General features: G+C 43.7%; 1 protein-coding gene across 1 annotated transcript in view; it reads left to right on the forward strand.

Annotated features, from left to right (window-relative positions):
* The window catches only part of sdk1a (sidekick cell adhesion molecule 1a), a 604,439-nt gene that overhangs the window by 447,816 nt on the left and 138,426 nt on the right, over window positions 1–18,197 (forward strand). The window contains exons 18-20 of the mRNA XM_052021137.1: window positions 4,363–4,544; window positions 13,374–13,489; window positions 14,046–14,241. Of these exons, the coding sequence (XP_051877097.1) occupies window positions 4,363–4,544; window positions 13,374–13,489; window positions 14,046–14,241 (494 nt within the window). The remainder of the gene's footprint in view (window positions 1–4,362; window positions 4,545–13,373; window positions 13,490–14,045; window positions 14,242–18,197) is intronic.

Below are 18,197 nucleotides of genomic sequence, written 5' to 3' on the forward strand. Positions count from 1 at the left end.
TTCTCCATCTTTTCTAAAACATAGAAACACTGGAACATTAAGAATCCATTCCTGTCCCTCTCTCAACCAAGTCTCTGTTATGGCCACAACATCATAGTCCCATGTACTGATCCATGTTCTAAGTTCATCACCCTCACCCATAGTACTCCTAACATTAATATAACGCAATTCAGCCCGTCCGTCCCATTGTGTCTATTACCTTGCTCCTGCCTGTTCTTCCTGGTCATGACATCTACCTTCCTCTCAATCCCTCCACTTTCTGACCTGGTGCTCTGGTTCCGATCCGCCTGCCAAGCTAGTTTAAACCCTCCCGAGTAGCACAAGCAAACCTTTCAGCCAGGATATTGGTTCCCCTCAAGTTAAGGTGCAACCCATCACTCTTGTACGGGTCATCCCTGCCCCAGAATGATCCAAGAACCTGAAACCCTGCCCCCTGCACCAGTTCCTCAGCCACACATTCATCTGTCTATCTATTCCTGCCCTGACTAGCACATGGCACCAGGAGCAATCTAGAGATTACTACCTTTGAGGTCCTGCTTTTAAGCCTCATTCCTAACTCCCTATACTCACAGCACAGGACCTCTTCCCCTTTCTTCCTATGCCATTGGTGCCAATATGCACTGCGACCTCTGGCTGCTCACCCTCCCCCGTGAGGATGTTCTGCAGCCGCTCTGAGACATCCTTGACCCTGACACCTGGGAGGTAACAAACCATCCTGGCATCTCTTTCGCGGCCACTGATCCTCCTGTCTGTCCCCCTAACTATCGAGTCTCCTATCACTGTTGCTCTGCCTGACTTCATTTACCCTTCCCTGCTGAGCTTCAGAGCCGGCCACAGTGTCACTGACCTGGCTGCTGCTGCTGTGCCCTGATAAGTCATCCCCCCACAGCAGTATCCAAAGGGGTAAATATTGCTGAGAGGAATAGCCACAGGGGGATGCTGTACTGTCTGTCTCTTCCCCTTGCCTTTCCTAGTGGTCACCCAACTATCTGCAGCCAGTACCTTAGGTGTGACCACCTCAATCAACTCTTGCTTATAATCCTCTCAGCACCCCGGAGAATCCTAAGTACGGCCAACTCCAGCTCCATTTCCTTCACATGGTCAGTCAGGAGCTGCAGCTGGGCGCACTTCCTACTGGTGAAACCATCAGGGACACTGGCAGTCTCCCTGATCTCCCACATTCTGCAGGAGGAGCATGCCACTGCCCTAACTGACATCCCAGCTATTCTACTAGTTCTACAATAATTCTAAGGAAAACTTCACCTGCACCTACCTGCTCAGCCTCCTCTCACCAAAGCCTCCTGAACCAAAGCCTCAACACATACTCAACCATGGCACTTACACCTCAAACACGGCCACTCCCAAAAATGGCCGCTCCAAGATGGCCGCTCCGCTAGAGCCTGCTTCCCTTTTATACCTGCTAAAAAAACAACTGGACAAACAGGCTCTTAACTGAAAAACAACTTTAAAAAAGTTACTGGCTCCTCCCCTCTACTCGTCTACCTGGTGCAACTGGACAAGAAAAGTTCTTTTTTGATGGAAGCCTTTGCAACCATTACATCCTGCTTCGTATTTAATAATTTGCATTTAATGATGGCAGGACCCTCAACAGCATTGACGTACAGAGGGATCTCGGGGTCCAAGTCCATAGCTTCCTGGAAGTAGCCGCAGAAGTGGTTAGAAGGCATATGGCATGATTGCCTTTATTAGTTGAGGCACTGAGTTCAGGAGTCAGGAAGTCATGTCGCAGTTTTTATGAAACTCTGGTGAGACCATATTTGGAGTATTATGTTCAATTCCAGTCACCCCCTTATAGAAATGATGTGGAGGCTATGGAGAAGGTGCAGAAGAGATTTACCAGGATGCTGCCTGGATTAGAAGGTATGTACGTATAAGGAGAGGTTGACAAACTAGGGTTCTGGAGTGATGGAGGCTGGGGGGAGATCTGGTAGAAGTTTATAAAATTATGAGAGGCTTATACAGAGTAGACAGCCGGTATCTTTTTCCCTGGGTTGAAATGTCTAATACAAGGGGGGAGAGATGGGGGGAGAGATGAGGTGAGAGGGGGAAATTTTAAAGTGAGAGGGGGAAAGTTCAAAGAAAATGTGCAGGGCAGGTTTTTACACAGAGAGTGGTGGGTACCTTGAATGCATTGCCAGAGGTGGTGTTGGAGGCAGATATGATAGAGGAATTTAAGAGGTTCTTAGATAAGCACATGTGCCAAATGTGCTGAAAATGGAGGGATATGGACCATATGCAAGCAGAAGGGATTAGGTGTCATAGGCTTAATTAGTCTGGCACCACTTCGTGGGCTGAAGGGCCTGTTCCTATGCTGTACTGTTCTATGTTCTATTTGCTAAGAGGAAGAGTAACTATCAGAACCCTTATGAAATGGCTACAGTGCTACTGCCAAGGCTGAGTGGGAGGCTTACATTTATAATATCAACAACAAATCAATCACCACGTGTTTTGATGAATGGTCATTCTTTTGATGTTTTGAGAACTTTTTCTAGTGCTACAACCACAAAGAGCTCAAACTGAGATATACAGTAGTCATTTGAGTAGCTCCACTAAGTGCTATGCCAAAAATTCCCCTGCTTTCACATCTTATGAGATGAAATAAAAGTGCTTTGTTCCTTCCTGGCCTATTATCATTATCGATTTAACTACCCTGCACCACTACTTCTCCTTTCTCTTTAATTATCTAAATTTCCCTTTACCAGATCCCACCATGTCCCACCACACCCCACCCCACTCCATCCACTGTTGGTTTGAAGCCTTACCTTCACAACTAGTTATGTAATTTATCAGAACAAGAGTCCTAATCTGATTTGTGAACCATGCCTCAATGGGACATCTCCTTTATCCAGTACTGTGCCTCTGTCCCATAAATTGAAACCCATTTCTCCCACACCAATCTTTGAGACACACATTCATCTCCTGATGTTATTTATCTTGTGCCAGGTTGAAGGTGGCTTGGACCTATAGAGGTTATAACTTTTATGGCTCTAGTTTTTAAGTTGGATGCTGTCTGCTCATATCTCTCCACAAGAATCTCCTCCTTTGTCCATCTATGTCACTGGTTCCCACATGGACCACAATAACTTGATCCTTCCCCTCCCACAACAACTCCTTCAAGGCTGAGGAAGCCTTAACCCTGACAAACTACAGGCAAGGTAGCAGCTGGGCTTCATGCTCACAGCTGCAGAGAACAGTATCTATTTCCCTATCTGCTCTGTCTCCTATTTTCATTACATTCTTTTTCACTCTCCCAACTTGAATGACCCCGCCATACCAAGGCGGTCTGTTGGCTCCACACCATCTGCAAAACCTCCATTTAAAGATAGTCATGCAGCTTAAAAATTCTAAATTAATACCTTAATCCCTCGTGGCTTTTCCCCTTCATTGAAATGAATGGGAAAGCAGATCTTGCACCACGGGTAACCTATACCAGTGGATTCCCTAAGTGGTTGGTAATCACAACTTTCCTTCCTCCACGAGGAGCCCAGCATCAGACCATATTTGGCTGCCCAGAAGCAAAATGTTGATAGCAAATTCTGGAATTCTGGAATGCAAAAGAAACTGTCAGTTACATCTGGTCTTCACAGAAAATCCTGACTTTCCATACAAAAGTAGGGGAAGTGGTTCATTAATAAACCATCTAAACTTGCGCATATTGCTTTTCAGTTCTATTTTGTTTTTTTTTCAAATATATTGAAAACATAATTCATATTGAATGTTTCAGAATGACCAAGAGACTCAAAAACATTAACTGTATGAATTATTATTAATACTGATTCTTAAACTTTTTGAAATTCTGAAAGCACTAAATGCCATGAATCAAATCTATAGGTTTCATTTTGATCCAAAGTGTTGCAAATAGTTGGGTGTTATAGTTAAGCCTTCTAAAAGTTATGCAAAAATCCAGGTCTAACTTTTGTGCCTGTTTTGTAATACTTCAAGGTCATCTCAATCTACCACTGTTTTCATCTATTACTATTGCCTTTTGTGTTTTTGTTTTAGCTATCGCAACAGAAATAGATAAAGTAGCCACAGACATTGGACAATGAACAGTGTTTGTGACATCCGGTACCAGTGCTTTGTGATATGTTAATATTTTTAGCATGATTCTCCAAAATAGAAAGAAAACTACCTGTAATTTTGGTAAAATATTATAAAACATGCAAGTGTTAAAATGTTCCTCCAGAATTGTGTATTAGAAAACAAAAAATATTTGCACCTCATTTTGGCATGTTCTTTAAAGAGTATTACAACAATTTCTTTATATATATAGTTTTGTACAGATGAAATGAATGCAATTCCACTGCAGTTCCCATGATGCCAGTGTTTCTCCCTTTGTAGATATCGACTTGCGGGTCTTCCAGGTGGATACCAGTTTAAGAATATCACGAGTCCTGAGGTGACCTACTGTCTACTTAAAGACCTCATAATTTGGACCCAATATGAAATTCAAGTTGCAGCATACAACAGTGCCGGTCTTGGTGCACACAGCAGGGCAGTAACAGAGTACACGTTGCAGGGAGGTAAGAAAAATAATCTTCAAAGATAGGCTTTTTGAAGTTGTGTCTTTCCTTACACCCTGACATCCTTCCCCTCAGTTTCTGCCATTGGGCTTTTAACAACAGGCAATAATAAAGTGAGCCCCAGGCACCTGATATCTTTGACATTGATGTCACACCTTGCTGTGTTGAATAGAAGTACATTTTCTTTAATGAGACTGTTCCTTCACTCTACAAGAAGGGCAGAAATATAAATTACACATACTGCCCCATCTTATACTTAATATTACTTTGGCCCCAACAGAACAAATTTGCTGAGGATTAGTCAAACTCATCAGCAGCTGGCGAAATTAAATTTCGAAGATTTGTGGAACTAAGTCCTATCACTGCAAAGATAGCAAGTATCTTTCAGGTATTACCTGATGTTCTATGGCATGTTCAGTTTTTCAGGGATCTGGAGCTGCAAGGATGAAACTGTGTTTAATTTAACCTGATCCTTTAAGGTCCCTGCTCAGATATCGAACAGTGAAGGAGTATACTGAGACTAACTGATGTAGAAAACTTCTAAAAAGAAACTGTGATCTTGTAATCTTATTTACTCTGATTGGTCCTTTTAGGGATTAATTGCTGAAGGAAGTTTATGTCCATGAGCGCTGCTTATAAATCCTTAAATCTGAAGAAAGAAGTCAGATCACAAAGTTTTATTTTTTCTTTTCATCATTACTTTAGACACTTTGAAGTGTGATATCTGAAACATGGCAGACTCAGAACATACTAGCCAGTTTTGATGCTCGTTGTGGGAAGCAAGGGAGCACTCAAAGTTCAGGCACAAATGTCAGGATAAGAGGGTGAAAGCTGCTCTGACCCTATTTCTGCCCTTCCAGTCATTAAGAAGAATAAGCAGCAAGCTGAAGAGAATCAGGGAAGATAAGCATTTAATATTCACAAATTACACTGCCATTCTTTACATCTTGGCAATATCATGTGTATGTTCTCAAGAAGCAACTGGAGAGGCTTGAGGCCATTTGACAGGAACACATCTCTCCTCTTAGGTCCTGTCAAGTGACAGGTCTATTCCATAGGTGCTCAGAATAGGAAATTACCTGGGCAGATAAAATGTACAGCTCCTGATCAGAAATGGGGCAGAGCGAGAGAGCCAAAAAATAGCCTTACAGTTGTTACGCTTCATTTTTATTTGCATTTCAAATGACAAAGAGTAACAATTTACAAGAATTTAGTATTAAAATGAAACATAACAAGGCGACGACAACATCAGTAAGCGTCAGCTTTGAGACCAGTGCATTCTTTTATCTGTGCATTGACAGCAACAATAATTAGAAACTAAAAAGCTCTGAGTAATTTCTATATTAGAAACAATTTTGCTCTCACCTTGGTTCCAAGCATTAACAAAATAATTTTATTCCACTCAGTTTTCCTGCAGTTTGCCATAAAAGCAAATGAAAGCAATTGATATTTTCAATCTCACTACAGCCATTTGTTACGGACTCAGTGAAAGTCCCTTTTAGAGAGTGTGTGTGTATGTGTGTGTGGGGCGTGCTTACGTCAATAGAAGATAAAGGACGTAATGACGTTGTTGAAGAAGGCAGAAGAAAAAAGAGAGAGAGAGAGAAGGGAGAGAGACACCAGCCTGCTTGTTTTCTCTATCGATGGATGAGAAACGATAACTGTGTTTGCCACTGAAATCCATGTATGGAAGTTGGAAGTAATCCAGTGGAGTTCACTTTGTTGCTGACCTGTAGAAGGAAACAGGTATTTGTGTGTGGACGACCACGGTTCGGATGCTTTTCGGGGTGAGGAAGTCACTACCGAGTAAACACTGAAGTGTCGTTTGGGTTCCATCGTGGAACATTTGGATTTCGTATGTACCCTCTCTATGTTTTTCTACATCTACATCTTATCTTCAGACAACGGTGGTTGTTGAAGAAGCCCTTGCTCATGTTTCACCTTATGGCTTGCGGAACTGAACTTTAAGAACCATTCAGGAACTGGGAGTTTTGGACTTTGTCACACACACACACACATGAAGAGTTTAGTTTTGGGGTTAACGTTCGAGGTTTAACATTTTTGAATTCTAACATACTAACATTTTTTTTTAACTTTTATTTTACGTATTATCATAAGTAGTGATTAATAAAATAGTTTTTAACACTGAATCATGCTCAGTGTGTTTCTTTTGTTGCTGGTTTGTGACACATTGTTGTCATGTGACTTCCATCTGGCAACTCCGTGTCATGACACCATTGCATACTAATTTGAAATTACAGTTTTTCAATGTTCCACTGCTGTTCAATAAAACTCAATTAAGTGTAGGCTTAGTAGAACTCATTCTTTGTGCATTACAGGTACCAAATTGGTTCCAACATTGCACCTTGGGTATACATGCATATTTATTGTACTCTCCACCCCATATTGACAAAGGTATTAAGACATGCAGTGTAAAAGCTTGGTACAGGTATGTAAAGCAGCCAATCAATTATTGTGGAGACACAAGATACTGCAGATGCTGGAAATCACTGAATTGGAGTTCCCTATTTCCCACTCTTAACCTTGCACAGCTGAACACATGTTCAGCAACAGGAAGGAACCCCAACAGAACTAGCTAAGAGAATGATCAACCCAATTTCAGGTTAGTTCCAAAATGAATTCTGCTGGCAGCTGCTATATCTAATCAGGTTGTACAGGATCATTTTTCCTACCTGGAAAACAGTGAGGTGTTGTAAGGGTAACTTCTGCACTTAATTAAGCACATTCCCACTGAAACATGCCACTTGGTTGTTCAATAATTCCAGTCTCAGAGCAGGGTGAAGACTGCTTTGCTATTAGTTGTCAAGTTCACCATGGCCAATGAGTTTTATTCCGGATTACAGTGGGAGATACTGCAGCATCTCCAGACTGCAGTCCACTATTGCAGATGGAAAGTCACTGATGTTTTCCATTCCATGAGTTGAGGATGTTTAATTCTCCTTTATTCACAAGGTTGTTGCCAGGACTGGAGGGCTTGAGTTATAAGGAGACCCTGAATAGGCTGAAGCTGTTTTCTCTGGAGCGTAGGAAGCTGGGGGAGGGGAGGGGGGGTGACCTGATAGTGGTTTGTAAAATCATGAGGGGCATAGATAAGTTGAATGGTCACAGTTTTTTTGCAGGGTAGGGGAGTCTAAAATGAGAGGACACATGTTTAAGGTGGGAGGGGAAAAATTTAAAGGGGACCTGAGGGGCAAGTGTTTCACACAGAGGGTGGTGGGTGTATGAAACTTTGCTGCCAGAGGAAGTGGTATAGGCAGGTACAGTTACTATGTTTAAAAGACATTTAGACAGGTGCATGAATAAGAAAGGAATATGGGCCAAACACAGGCAAATGGGACTAACTCAGGTAGGCAGGTTGTTCAGCATGAACATTGGGTCATAGAACATAGTAGAAGAGCCCGTTTCTGTGCTGTATAACTCTATGACTCTATCAGTGAGTAGCAAGCACAATAAGCAAGGCAAGGTGCATTGTGGCAGAACCAGGTGTTGGTAGCTGTTGTGCCACTGAAGCTGACTTGACATTGTGCTTTATATGTCAGACTAGGGACTTAGAGTAGCGAAAAGGGATTCAGCTCATTCATTGTCTAATGGACTGTAGCCATATGCAGTGCATCAGGCAGGTCAGTGCCCAGTATCCTTGCTGAAGTCAATAAATTCCATTCTGTGTCAGTCCTTTGTGTCATCTGAATACAAGCCAGTACATCAAAAGAGAGTGATTGTAAGTCACAAAGACTATTCAGCCCCACGTATATGCAGGTAGTGTACTTATAACAAATGCCACTCTGCCATAGCAGTTTCATTGTTTTGACAGCTCTAGGAATACCCTGCAGCATTCTACAGTGTTGATGATCTCCTGCATGCTGCACAATCTCAGCATCATGTGCGCTCAGAACTTGACACTAGCTGGTGAGCAGGTGCAGAGTGGGGAAAGAAAGGGGTTAGCAAAGACAGACTTTTTCTTGTTGGGCTATGTGAACAATTCATCCAATCATCTCACTAATAAGCACATCACAATTTTTAGTTGGCTACCATTCAAAAATAAAATCCAAGACTGAAGATATCTGAGATTTCCCAGCAGAACCCAGATTTTGGGTGGCTTCCACTTGTGCTACAGATATCATTTGATGCTCCATTATGGTTGGGACTTTCTCAGTATCTCACATTAATTCTCTGTTGTTGGAAAATAATCAGAAACATATCACCAGCTACAATGCTGGCCAACAGATCTTCCTGTGACTTCCTTCTAAACAGACAACCCCGGAACTCCGTTCACACATTATTGTGTCCCAGAGAACTGTTGAGTTATTGAAATGTTAACAACATCGAAACAGCATTTAAACAGATATTATGTATGACACGTTACATTCTATGTTTAATAATAAAAAAGAAAATAAAATCTAATAATCACCCAGTTTCTATGTGCTTAACTTTGGCACAAAATCCTACAAATACTTGAGTTGACAGACTGTCGTCCCTGACCAATCCTAAATGACTCCTGTTCTCCCAGGGCCTTTTGCTGAGTTGTGGTATTCTCACTTTACAGAGTTAGAAGTTTCTTTATATCCGCTTCAGTCAATCAAATCTCTTCAGTGGTCTTTCTGAGGTGCTGCCTGTTCTTTCAAAGTAGGACACCGTCCTCTGTCATGACCCTGAATGATCTGGGATGTGGCATGTTTGGAGTCATTACAGTCTTCCACCACACTTGGTATTAGTTTAGTGTGACCCTCATCATCGCTGTATTTCCAACCCTTTGGAGCAGCAGGTCTTTGGTACCTCTGTTGTAGTAAAGTGCTTGAATTCATTTGACTGCCTCCAGTTGTCTTCCAGTGCAACTTTGCATTTCTGGTTCCAGCAGCCATTGTTATTGGAGAAGACTTATAGTTCACTACCAGTAAGTTTCTGCACAGGATTGTTCCTCATGCTTTGGATCGAATTTTTTGGAAGGCTGGGATGCTCAAATAGGGGTCTGTCAGTGATGGCTTAGCTCCTTGGCCACTCTCACAGGGCTCACTGTCTTTCCATAGCTGCTCAGCAATGCCATATGCAACATATTGTCCTTTAAATTGTGAATGATCTAAATCCCTATCACCTGTGGTCAATTATGTTTTCGCCTCTACAGGTGAAACAAATCTAACTCAACTTTTGTCTCAGGTCTGTCTGGGACTGGATGAGAGTGAAGAGCTATCGTTGGTTGGTTCCTTTCTTCAGATCTTCAGGGCTCACATTTCTGCACATTCTCCCTGATTTCCCCATTCATCCTTGGCCAGGAAATGCTTTCTCTCACTCTGTAGAGGTAACCATTCTCAGGTGAGAGGAGCGATTGTTTCATGTTATTTTCATAGCTTGGCAACAAGTACCCTTCCACCTCCGAAGATGAGGTCAATACGAGTGCCCATTTCATCTCTCATGTAGACTGAAAATACGTTCACACTATTTCTCTTTCCATCCTGTCTGAATTGCCCACTTTTTTAATAAGATCTTTATTAGTCAAATGTATGTCCCAGCAGACATACAGGGTTCGGCGACATGCATGTCTTTCCCCAGACAATATAGATACGATTAAGGTATCTTTATTAGTCACATGTACATCGAAACACACAGTGAAATGCATCTTTTCTCGTAGGGTGTTCTGGGGGCATCCCGCAAGTGTCGCCACGCTTCTGGCGCCAACATAGCGTGCCCACAACTTCCTAACCTGTACATCTTTGGAATGTAGGAGGAAACCGGAGGAAACCCACGCAGACACGGGGAGAACGTACAAACTCCTTACAGACAGTGGCTAGAACTGAACCCGGGTCACTGGCGCTGTAAAACGTTACGCTAACTGCTACACTACCATGCCTGCCTCCATCTTCACCCTCCCCTGCCCTCACCTGGCTCCATCTGCCTTTTTGTTTCCTTGTCTGTTTCCACCTTTCGCCCACCTTCCTCTGTCTCCCAACTCTGCCCTTTCCCCTCCCTACACCTGGCTTCATCTGCCCATCATCCTTTACCCCTCTGTGGTCCACCTATCACTTACTGGCCCCTATTGCACCCCTCCCCCACTCCTCCTTAAACTGGCTACCTTCCTTCTGCACCCTAAGTCCTGATGCAGGGCCTCAACCTGAAACATCAACAATTCCTTTCCCCCCCCACATATGCTCTCAACTCGCTGAGTTGCTCCAGCAGTTTGTTTTTTTACTCCAGATTCCAGTATCTGCAGTCTCTTGCGTCTCCAATATTAACTCTTTACCTTGTTTGCCTGCACTACTTACACATGTACATTGGTGAAATGCCTTTGAGTCAGAATTAACAGTCAGCAGCCCCTTGTCAATTTATGTATAATGCATCTCCTGTCTGATGGAGCTCTAGTTGTGTATTCTATTGAGTGACCCTCCTGAAAGGTTATTGCTCCAAGACACTTTTCTGAGGTATTTGCCAATTCCTTCATATCATGAAAAAATCATCATACAAGCTTTGCTGTGTGGTTCTTGTTACATTTGACTGCTTGCTCATAAGTGTCCAACCAACACCATCCCGTGTACTTCTTGTTTGAGTGGTTCACATCTGAGTGGCTCACACAGGTCACTTAAGTAGGCAGCAACGTGCATGGACAGTTGAACACTAGAAAGCATTTGTCGGACTCAGCATCTCCTTCATTACCGTGACTCTTGCTGGATCTGGCTTCAGGTTTTCTTTGGTCATCAGGTGACCCATGAAGGAACATTCCTTCATTTTGAACTTCAGTTTTTGCTGGTTTAGTTGATTATTTTCCTGTATCTGCCCGTCACAGCTCTCAGTTCTTAGTCATAGCCCAACTCTGTCTCTTCCTCTGTTTCTCCTTCTCCAATCATCTGTAGAAGTCTTTACACCAATGAGATCTTCAAGTGCAGCATCCGCCATTGCTGAAATTCCTCTGGTGCACTCTTAATTCCAGTTGACATCCTTCGAAGGTAGTTACTGAATGTAAAAAGGTTAAATCTGAGCTCTCTCATAAAGATCTTGATGCCATAATATACCCTTTCTAGACTAAAACACTTTGCTCAGGTCTGGTGAAACATCTTCTATTATCTTCATGGGGCAATGGTTCATTTTTTGCAGCTCCATTAACCTCTCTTGGATTTAGGCAAATTTTAGGTTGCCGCTTGAATTCTTAACACACACCAAGCTGAATCCCAGCTACATAGGCATGTCCTATGTCCGCCTTGGTCAGTCTCCAATTCTGCTTTAAGCTATTCCTTAAGAGGTACGCACCTTGATGGGTGTACTACCCACTGCTTCCTCTCGTGTAGGAATAGATGGTATGTGACTTCTAGTTTCCATGTTCTGCTAAAGACAAATGCAAACTTGCACATGAGTTCTGCATCTGATGTGATTGATTGAATGATTTTTCATGATCCTGTCATGGTGTGCCTTTATCGTTCCCCTCTACTGTACAATAGTATTTCCAAGAATGAGTGTGATTTTCTGGCCTACTTCAGTGAAATCCACAGCATCTCTCTCCTAATTCTTTGGGTTCACCAACTTCAGATAACGTCTCCTGGCTGGCTTGTGCTTCAATAGCCCATCACTCATTGGTTCAACATCTATCACCTTGAAATTAATGGCTTTCTTAGGGAGGTTGCATGTTGCTTCAGGGTCAAGTTGAAACGTGACTGGTTGTCCTCGCACCAACATCTTGGCATGAAAAAGTCTAATGAATTTCCCTCCCACAGCATTGACTTTGTTTGGCACCATGAACTGTGTTTTCAGCAGATACACTGAATCTGACCCTGTCTCTGTTCCTGCAAAGGTCTTTTGTTCACTTTAGTCGGTTTGAATGTGTTCAAAGACAATCCATAATCACTCAACTCTGACGTTCCGTCTTTCAATGTTTTGATTTTTCATCTCATCCCATCTCATTAGCACAGATATTGTCAAGAACTCACTGTGACTGTGGCCCTGAGCCCCATCATTAATGTGTCAGCATCGTCAAATATAATTTTTAATACCTTTTGTTGTAGGGTAACATTTTAAATGTTACATGTTTTAGTATAACTTGGGAATTTTTACTTTGATTATTCAGTGCCACTTACGTATCTGTTTTCTACTCACGTGCCAGCTACTTCTACAACTATATACTGAGTCAGATGTAGGCAAATCAGAAGGACAGATATTTGAAGAGCAATTTTAAAATGGGCATCCCCAGAAAAGAAGGGTGAATCAACCGGCACCACTTTTATTAGCCTTCATTATCATCCCTACAACAAAATATTATCATTCAGAAAAGAAGGCATAGTTATTGAGTTCTACAGCATGGAAACATGTTGGTCAATTTCCTGTATCTTATCCTTTGATTGTGCTAAACTCAGTTAAAACCAGAAAATTTAGTTGCACTAAGGTAAACAGAGGCTTCTGTCATTGAGAACTTTATTGTTGTTTGGCCAGAGAACTGTGCTGGAGAATATGCTAGCTATTTTCAAGCTGCAGGTCTTGTAATTTCAGTATATTAGCTGTTTCTCACAGTATATTAGGTGATAAAGATGTTTAATAAGGAGACAATTTTTACCAAATAATGCACAATGCATTCTATAAGGGTGGTTTCATTCTCTGTTAAGTCCAGAATGTCAAGTTTCTTCCAAGTGAACAGTAATTCAGATGAGCTCATTATAGCTTAACTCACAGAACATTGCAGAGTAGAGAATGTGAATTTCCACAAAAATGATAAGACATTTAAAGATTGTGCTGTGACTGATACATTGTAGGAAAATTGGCAAAGCTTATTCACTGTCATCTGGCATATTTTTGTTGATTGCAAAAAAAAATAATCATTGTTCTGCTTATATATAGTCCCAACAGCACCCCCACAGAACGTAGAAGTGGAAGCTGTGAACTCCACTACTGTCAGGTTCATGTGGGATCCTCCTCCTCAGCAGTTCATAAATGGCATCAACCAAGGCTACAAGGTAATTAAACAAATTGCAAAAACTAAAACGGAAGTCAAATACTGGTCAATTTGTAGAAATGAAATCATGCCATTGAAATGTTTCTTTGGGAAATGTATTGTCAGATATTTAGTACTGAAACAAAAAAGGACATAGTTTGGATCTGCAGATTTAGTTGATATCCAGAATGACATTAGGATCCCCTACAGGCTAAGAAAATGAGTAAATCAGCTACTTTTGGTTATTTCCCAATGTCTCTCCACCACATCTCTCCCAGTCCCTTCTTTCCCTTTCCCCAATGGAAAGTGTATCTGTGCATGTAGAATGAGGGGAAAAGACGGGGCTTGGCTGTTATACCTAACATAATTGTGGTCACACTGGTGGAGACCCACTGCCACCTTCACAACCTCTCATCATGTGCCACATCTTGAAGAAAACAGAGGTGGGGTGGGGGCAGGAGAAAATTGCCCAATAAAAGAAAAAAATATAAAAAAATTTATTTTTGAAATTGTGGATTTTTTTTGTATATGTTTACAAAGCTTCCCCATTTCCAACACTTCTACTCTTTTCTCATCAGCTCCTAACTTGGATTGCGGAGCCACCAAGCACAGTTGCAATGATGACAATTGCCCCTGATTTCCATGGAACACGCCATGAAGCCCTACTTACAGGTCTCAGGAAATTCACAAAATACTACACATCTGTATTGTGTTTTACAACACCAGGCGATGGTCCCAAGAGTCCGCCCAAGATGATTCGGACCCATGAAGATAGTGAGTACCTGAGAACTGTTACTTGGATCTGTAGTCATTTTGCTCTGTAGCTTCACTCACAGGGAAGCTTGAAAAGGATCTGTAGCTCTGTCAGAGTCAATTTGAACTACAGGGTGATGAGGAGGAAGATGGCCATGCAGTAAGTTGAAAGCAAGAGGCAAAAGTGAGAAAATGGAGAGTCTACAAAACCCAAGGAACAAGCGAAACATTCCTTTGTTAAAATTTTTAGACAGGGAGGTTCAGAAGAACACATTGATATGTTGGTTGAAAGTCATTTTTGTCTAATTCTTTGGTTTTCCCAAGTTGTTTTTATACTAGGAGTAAGCAGGAATTATTTATATTATTCTGCTTCTTCTAAGAGACAAATCCAATCCCAACCCAGATACATTAGCAACACACACAAAATGCTGGAGGAACTCGGCAGGTCAGGGAGCAGCTGTGGAGGGAAATAAACAGTCAATGGTTCAGGTCGAGACCCTACATCAGGAAAGGAAGAGGGCAGAAGCAGGAATAAGAATGTCGGGGGAGGAGAGGGGGAGGAGCACAGGCTGGCAGGTGATAGGTGAGTCCAGGTGAGAGGGGAAAGATAGGTGGGTGGGGGAGGGGGGAGATGTAAGAAGCTGAGAGGTGATAGGTAGAAGAGGCAAAGGGCTGAAGAAGAAGGAATCCAGTAGGAGAGGGCAGTGGACCATGGAATAAAGGGAAGGAGCTGGGGAGTAGATAGGCAGGTCATGAGGGAGAGGGAAGGGGAGAGAGAAGGGGTAAGGGGGCCACAGGAATGAGGGAAGACCAGGGTGGGGAAGGAGGGAGGGAAGAAAGTTGGGGGGGGGGGGGGGGGGTAGATGTGGGGGGGGATTACCAGAAGTTAGAGAAATCAATGTTGAGGCCGTCAGGATGGAGACTACCAAGGTGGAATATGAGGTGTTGTTCCTATAACCTGCACCCGGCCGCAACGTGGCAGTATAGAGGAGGCCGTGGATGGACATGTCAGTATGGGAGTGGTATGTAGAATTGAAGTGGCTGGCCACCGGATGATCCTTGCTTTTGCGGCGGATGGAGTGAAGGTGCTTGACAAAGCAGTCACCCAATCTGTGTCAGGTCTCACGGATGTAGAGGAGACCGCACCAGGAGCACCAGATGCAATTAAATGACACCCTTGGATTCACAGGTGAAGCACTGCTTCACCTGGAAGGATTGCTTAGGGCCCTGAGTAGTGGTAAGGGAGGAGGTGTTGGGATAGGTGTAGCACTTAGTGCGGTTGCAGGGATAAGTGCAGGGTGGGTCATCAGTGGGGAGGGATGAGTGGACAAGGGAGTTGCAGAGAGGGCGATCCCTGTGGAAAGCGGAAAGAGGAGGGGAGGGGGAAGGTGTTCCTGGTGGTGGGATCCCGTTGGAAATGGCAGAAGTTGAAGAAAATGATGTGTTGGATGCGGAGGCTCGTGGGGTGGTAGGTGAGGACAAGGGGAACCCTGTCCCTGTTATGTGGGGGGCGCGGATGGGGTGAGGGCAGACGTGCGGGAAATGGAGGAGATGCGGGTGAGAGCAGCATTGATGGTGGTGGAAAGGAAGCCCTGTTTACTGAAAAAGGAGGACATCTCCAATGTCCTGGAATGGAAAGCCTCATCATGGGAACAGATGTGGTGGAGGAACTGGGAGAAGGGGATGGCATGCTTACAAGTGACAGGGTGGGAAGAGGTGTAGTCAAGGTAACTGTGGGAGTCAGTAGGTTTGTAAAAGATGTCTGCAGTTAATCTGTCTCCAGAGATGGAGACAGAGATCCAGAAAGGGGAGGGACGTGTCAGAGATGGACCAAGTGAATCTGGTGGCAGGGTGGAAGTTGGAGGCGAAGTTGATGAAATTGACGAGCTCAGCACGGGTGCAGGAAGCAGCCCCAATGCAGTCGTCAATGTAGCAGAGAAAGAGTTGGGGAGCATTACCGGTGTAGGCTTGGAACACGGACTGTTCCACATAGCCAACAAAGAGGCAGGCATAGCTGGGGCCCATGCGAGTGCCCATGGCTATACCTTTGGTTTGGAGAAAGTGGGAGGAGCCGAAAGAGAAGTTGTTGAGGGTAAATACCAGTTCTGCCAGACAGAGGAGGGTGGCGGTGGAGGGGAACTGGTGGGGTCTGTTGTCGAGAAAGAAACAGAGAGCCTTGGGCCTTTCTTGATGGGGGATGGAAGTGCACAGGGGCTCGACGTCCGTAGTGAAAATGAGGCAGTCAGGGCCAGGGAACTGAAAGTTATGGGAGTGATGGAGAGCATGCGAAGTGTCACGGATGTAGTTGGGAAGGGACTGGACCAAGGGGGACAAAATGGAGTCAAGATATGAGGACACGTTCAGTGGGGCAGGAGCAGGCAGAAACAATGGGCCTACTGGGGCAGTTGGGTTTGTGAATCTTGGGTAGGAGGTAGAAACAGGCAGTGCGGGGTAGGGGAACTATGAGGTTGGAGGCTGCAGAGGCGAGATCTTCAGAGGTGATGAGGTCAGTGGTAGTGTGGAAGACAGTGGCCTGATGCTCCTTGGTGGGGTCCAGGTTGAGGGATAAGGAAGAGGACGTGTCTGAGAGTTGACGTCTGGCCTTGGCAATGTAAAGGTCCGTCTGCCAGGCTACAATAGCACCAACCTTGTCTGCAGGTTTGACAGTGAGATTAGGATTGGTGCGGAGGAAGTGGAGGGCAGTGCATTCAGAGGGAGTGAGGTTGGAATAGATGAGGGGAGTGGTGAAGTTGAGATGGTCAATATCCCGTCAGCAGTTAGGGATATGAAGAGATCCAGCGTGGACAGAAGGCCAGGATGAGGTGTCCAAGAGGAGGAAGAGGGCTTAAGGAGGAAGAAGGGGTCATCAGTAGGGGGTGGGGAATCCTTGCCGAAGAAGTAGGCCTGGAGACGGAGGCGACAGAAGAAGAGCCTAGCATCAACATTGATTTCTCTAAATTCTGCCAACCCCTCCCCTCTTCTTTCCCACCCTTTTTTCCTCCCTCCTTTCCACACCCTTCTCTTCCCTCATTCCTGTGGCCTCCTCGCCCTGTCTCTTTCCCCTTCCATCTGCCCATCTATTCCCCACCTCCTTCCCTTTATTCCATGGTCACTGCCCTCTCCTACTGGATTCCTTCTTCTTCAGTCCTTTGCCTCTTCTAACTATCACCTCTCAGCTTCTTACATCTACCCCCTCGCCCACCCACCTACCTACCCCTCTCTCACCTGGACTCACCTAGCACCTGCCAGCCTGTGCTCCTCCCCCTTCCCTGACCCTCTTATTCTGGCTTCTGCCCTCTTCTTTCCAGTCCTGATGAAGGGTCTCAACCCGAATCGTCAACTATTTATTTCCCTCTGTAGATACTGCCTGACCTGCTGAGTTTCTCCAGCATTTTGTGTGTGCTGCTCCAGATTCCAGCATCTGCAGAACCTCTTATGTCTTCAGATACATTAGCCATGTCTAATTGTAATGTCTAATTATATTGTACAAGTATATTCTAGTTAATTAGGACAGGCCAATATGAAGAAAGTACTTACACATTCTAAAGTGAAGGTGAGTTTTAATCCATGTGTTCAGGTAGACTAAAGGTTTACTGCAGTGTAAACCTAATGGTTCTTTATGGTAGTGTTAGAGTTTTATAGCCAATTTAAGTTTTGTTCTGAAGCCTTCTGAAAATGAGATGAGTGTACAATAAACTTAATGTGGCTAAGTACAATCATACAAATGATGAGTTTAGGCCAAGGTGAAATCAACAGTCCTAAATATTGTATTTTCTGCCCTATGAAATGCAGTGGTAACAGAAAAGCCACTGAGAACCACTGATGCAGGAATCATAAAAGCAAATTTCTATGTCTCATTGTACTTGTATATAGAGTCATAAATTTAGTTTGGATTAGTGTTTTATCTTGTTTGGCTCCCAGCTTCATTTAGAAGTTTTCCTCAAGATTCTTTCTTGTTTACAGAATTTCTCAAAGTA

Source organism: Pristis pectinata, chromosome 8, assembly GCF_009764475.1.
Source record: "Pristis pectinata isolate sPriPec2 chromosome 8, sPriPec2.1.pri, whole genome shotgun sequence".
NCBI lineage: Eukaryota > Metazoa > Chordata > Chondrichthyes > Rhinopristiformes > Pristidae > Pristis > Pristis pectinata.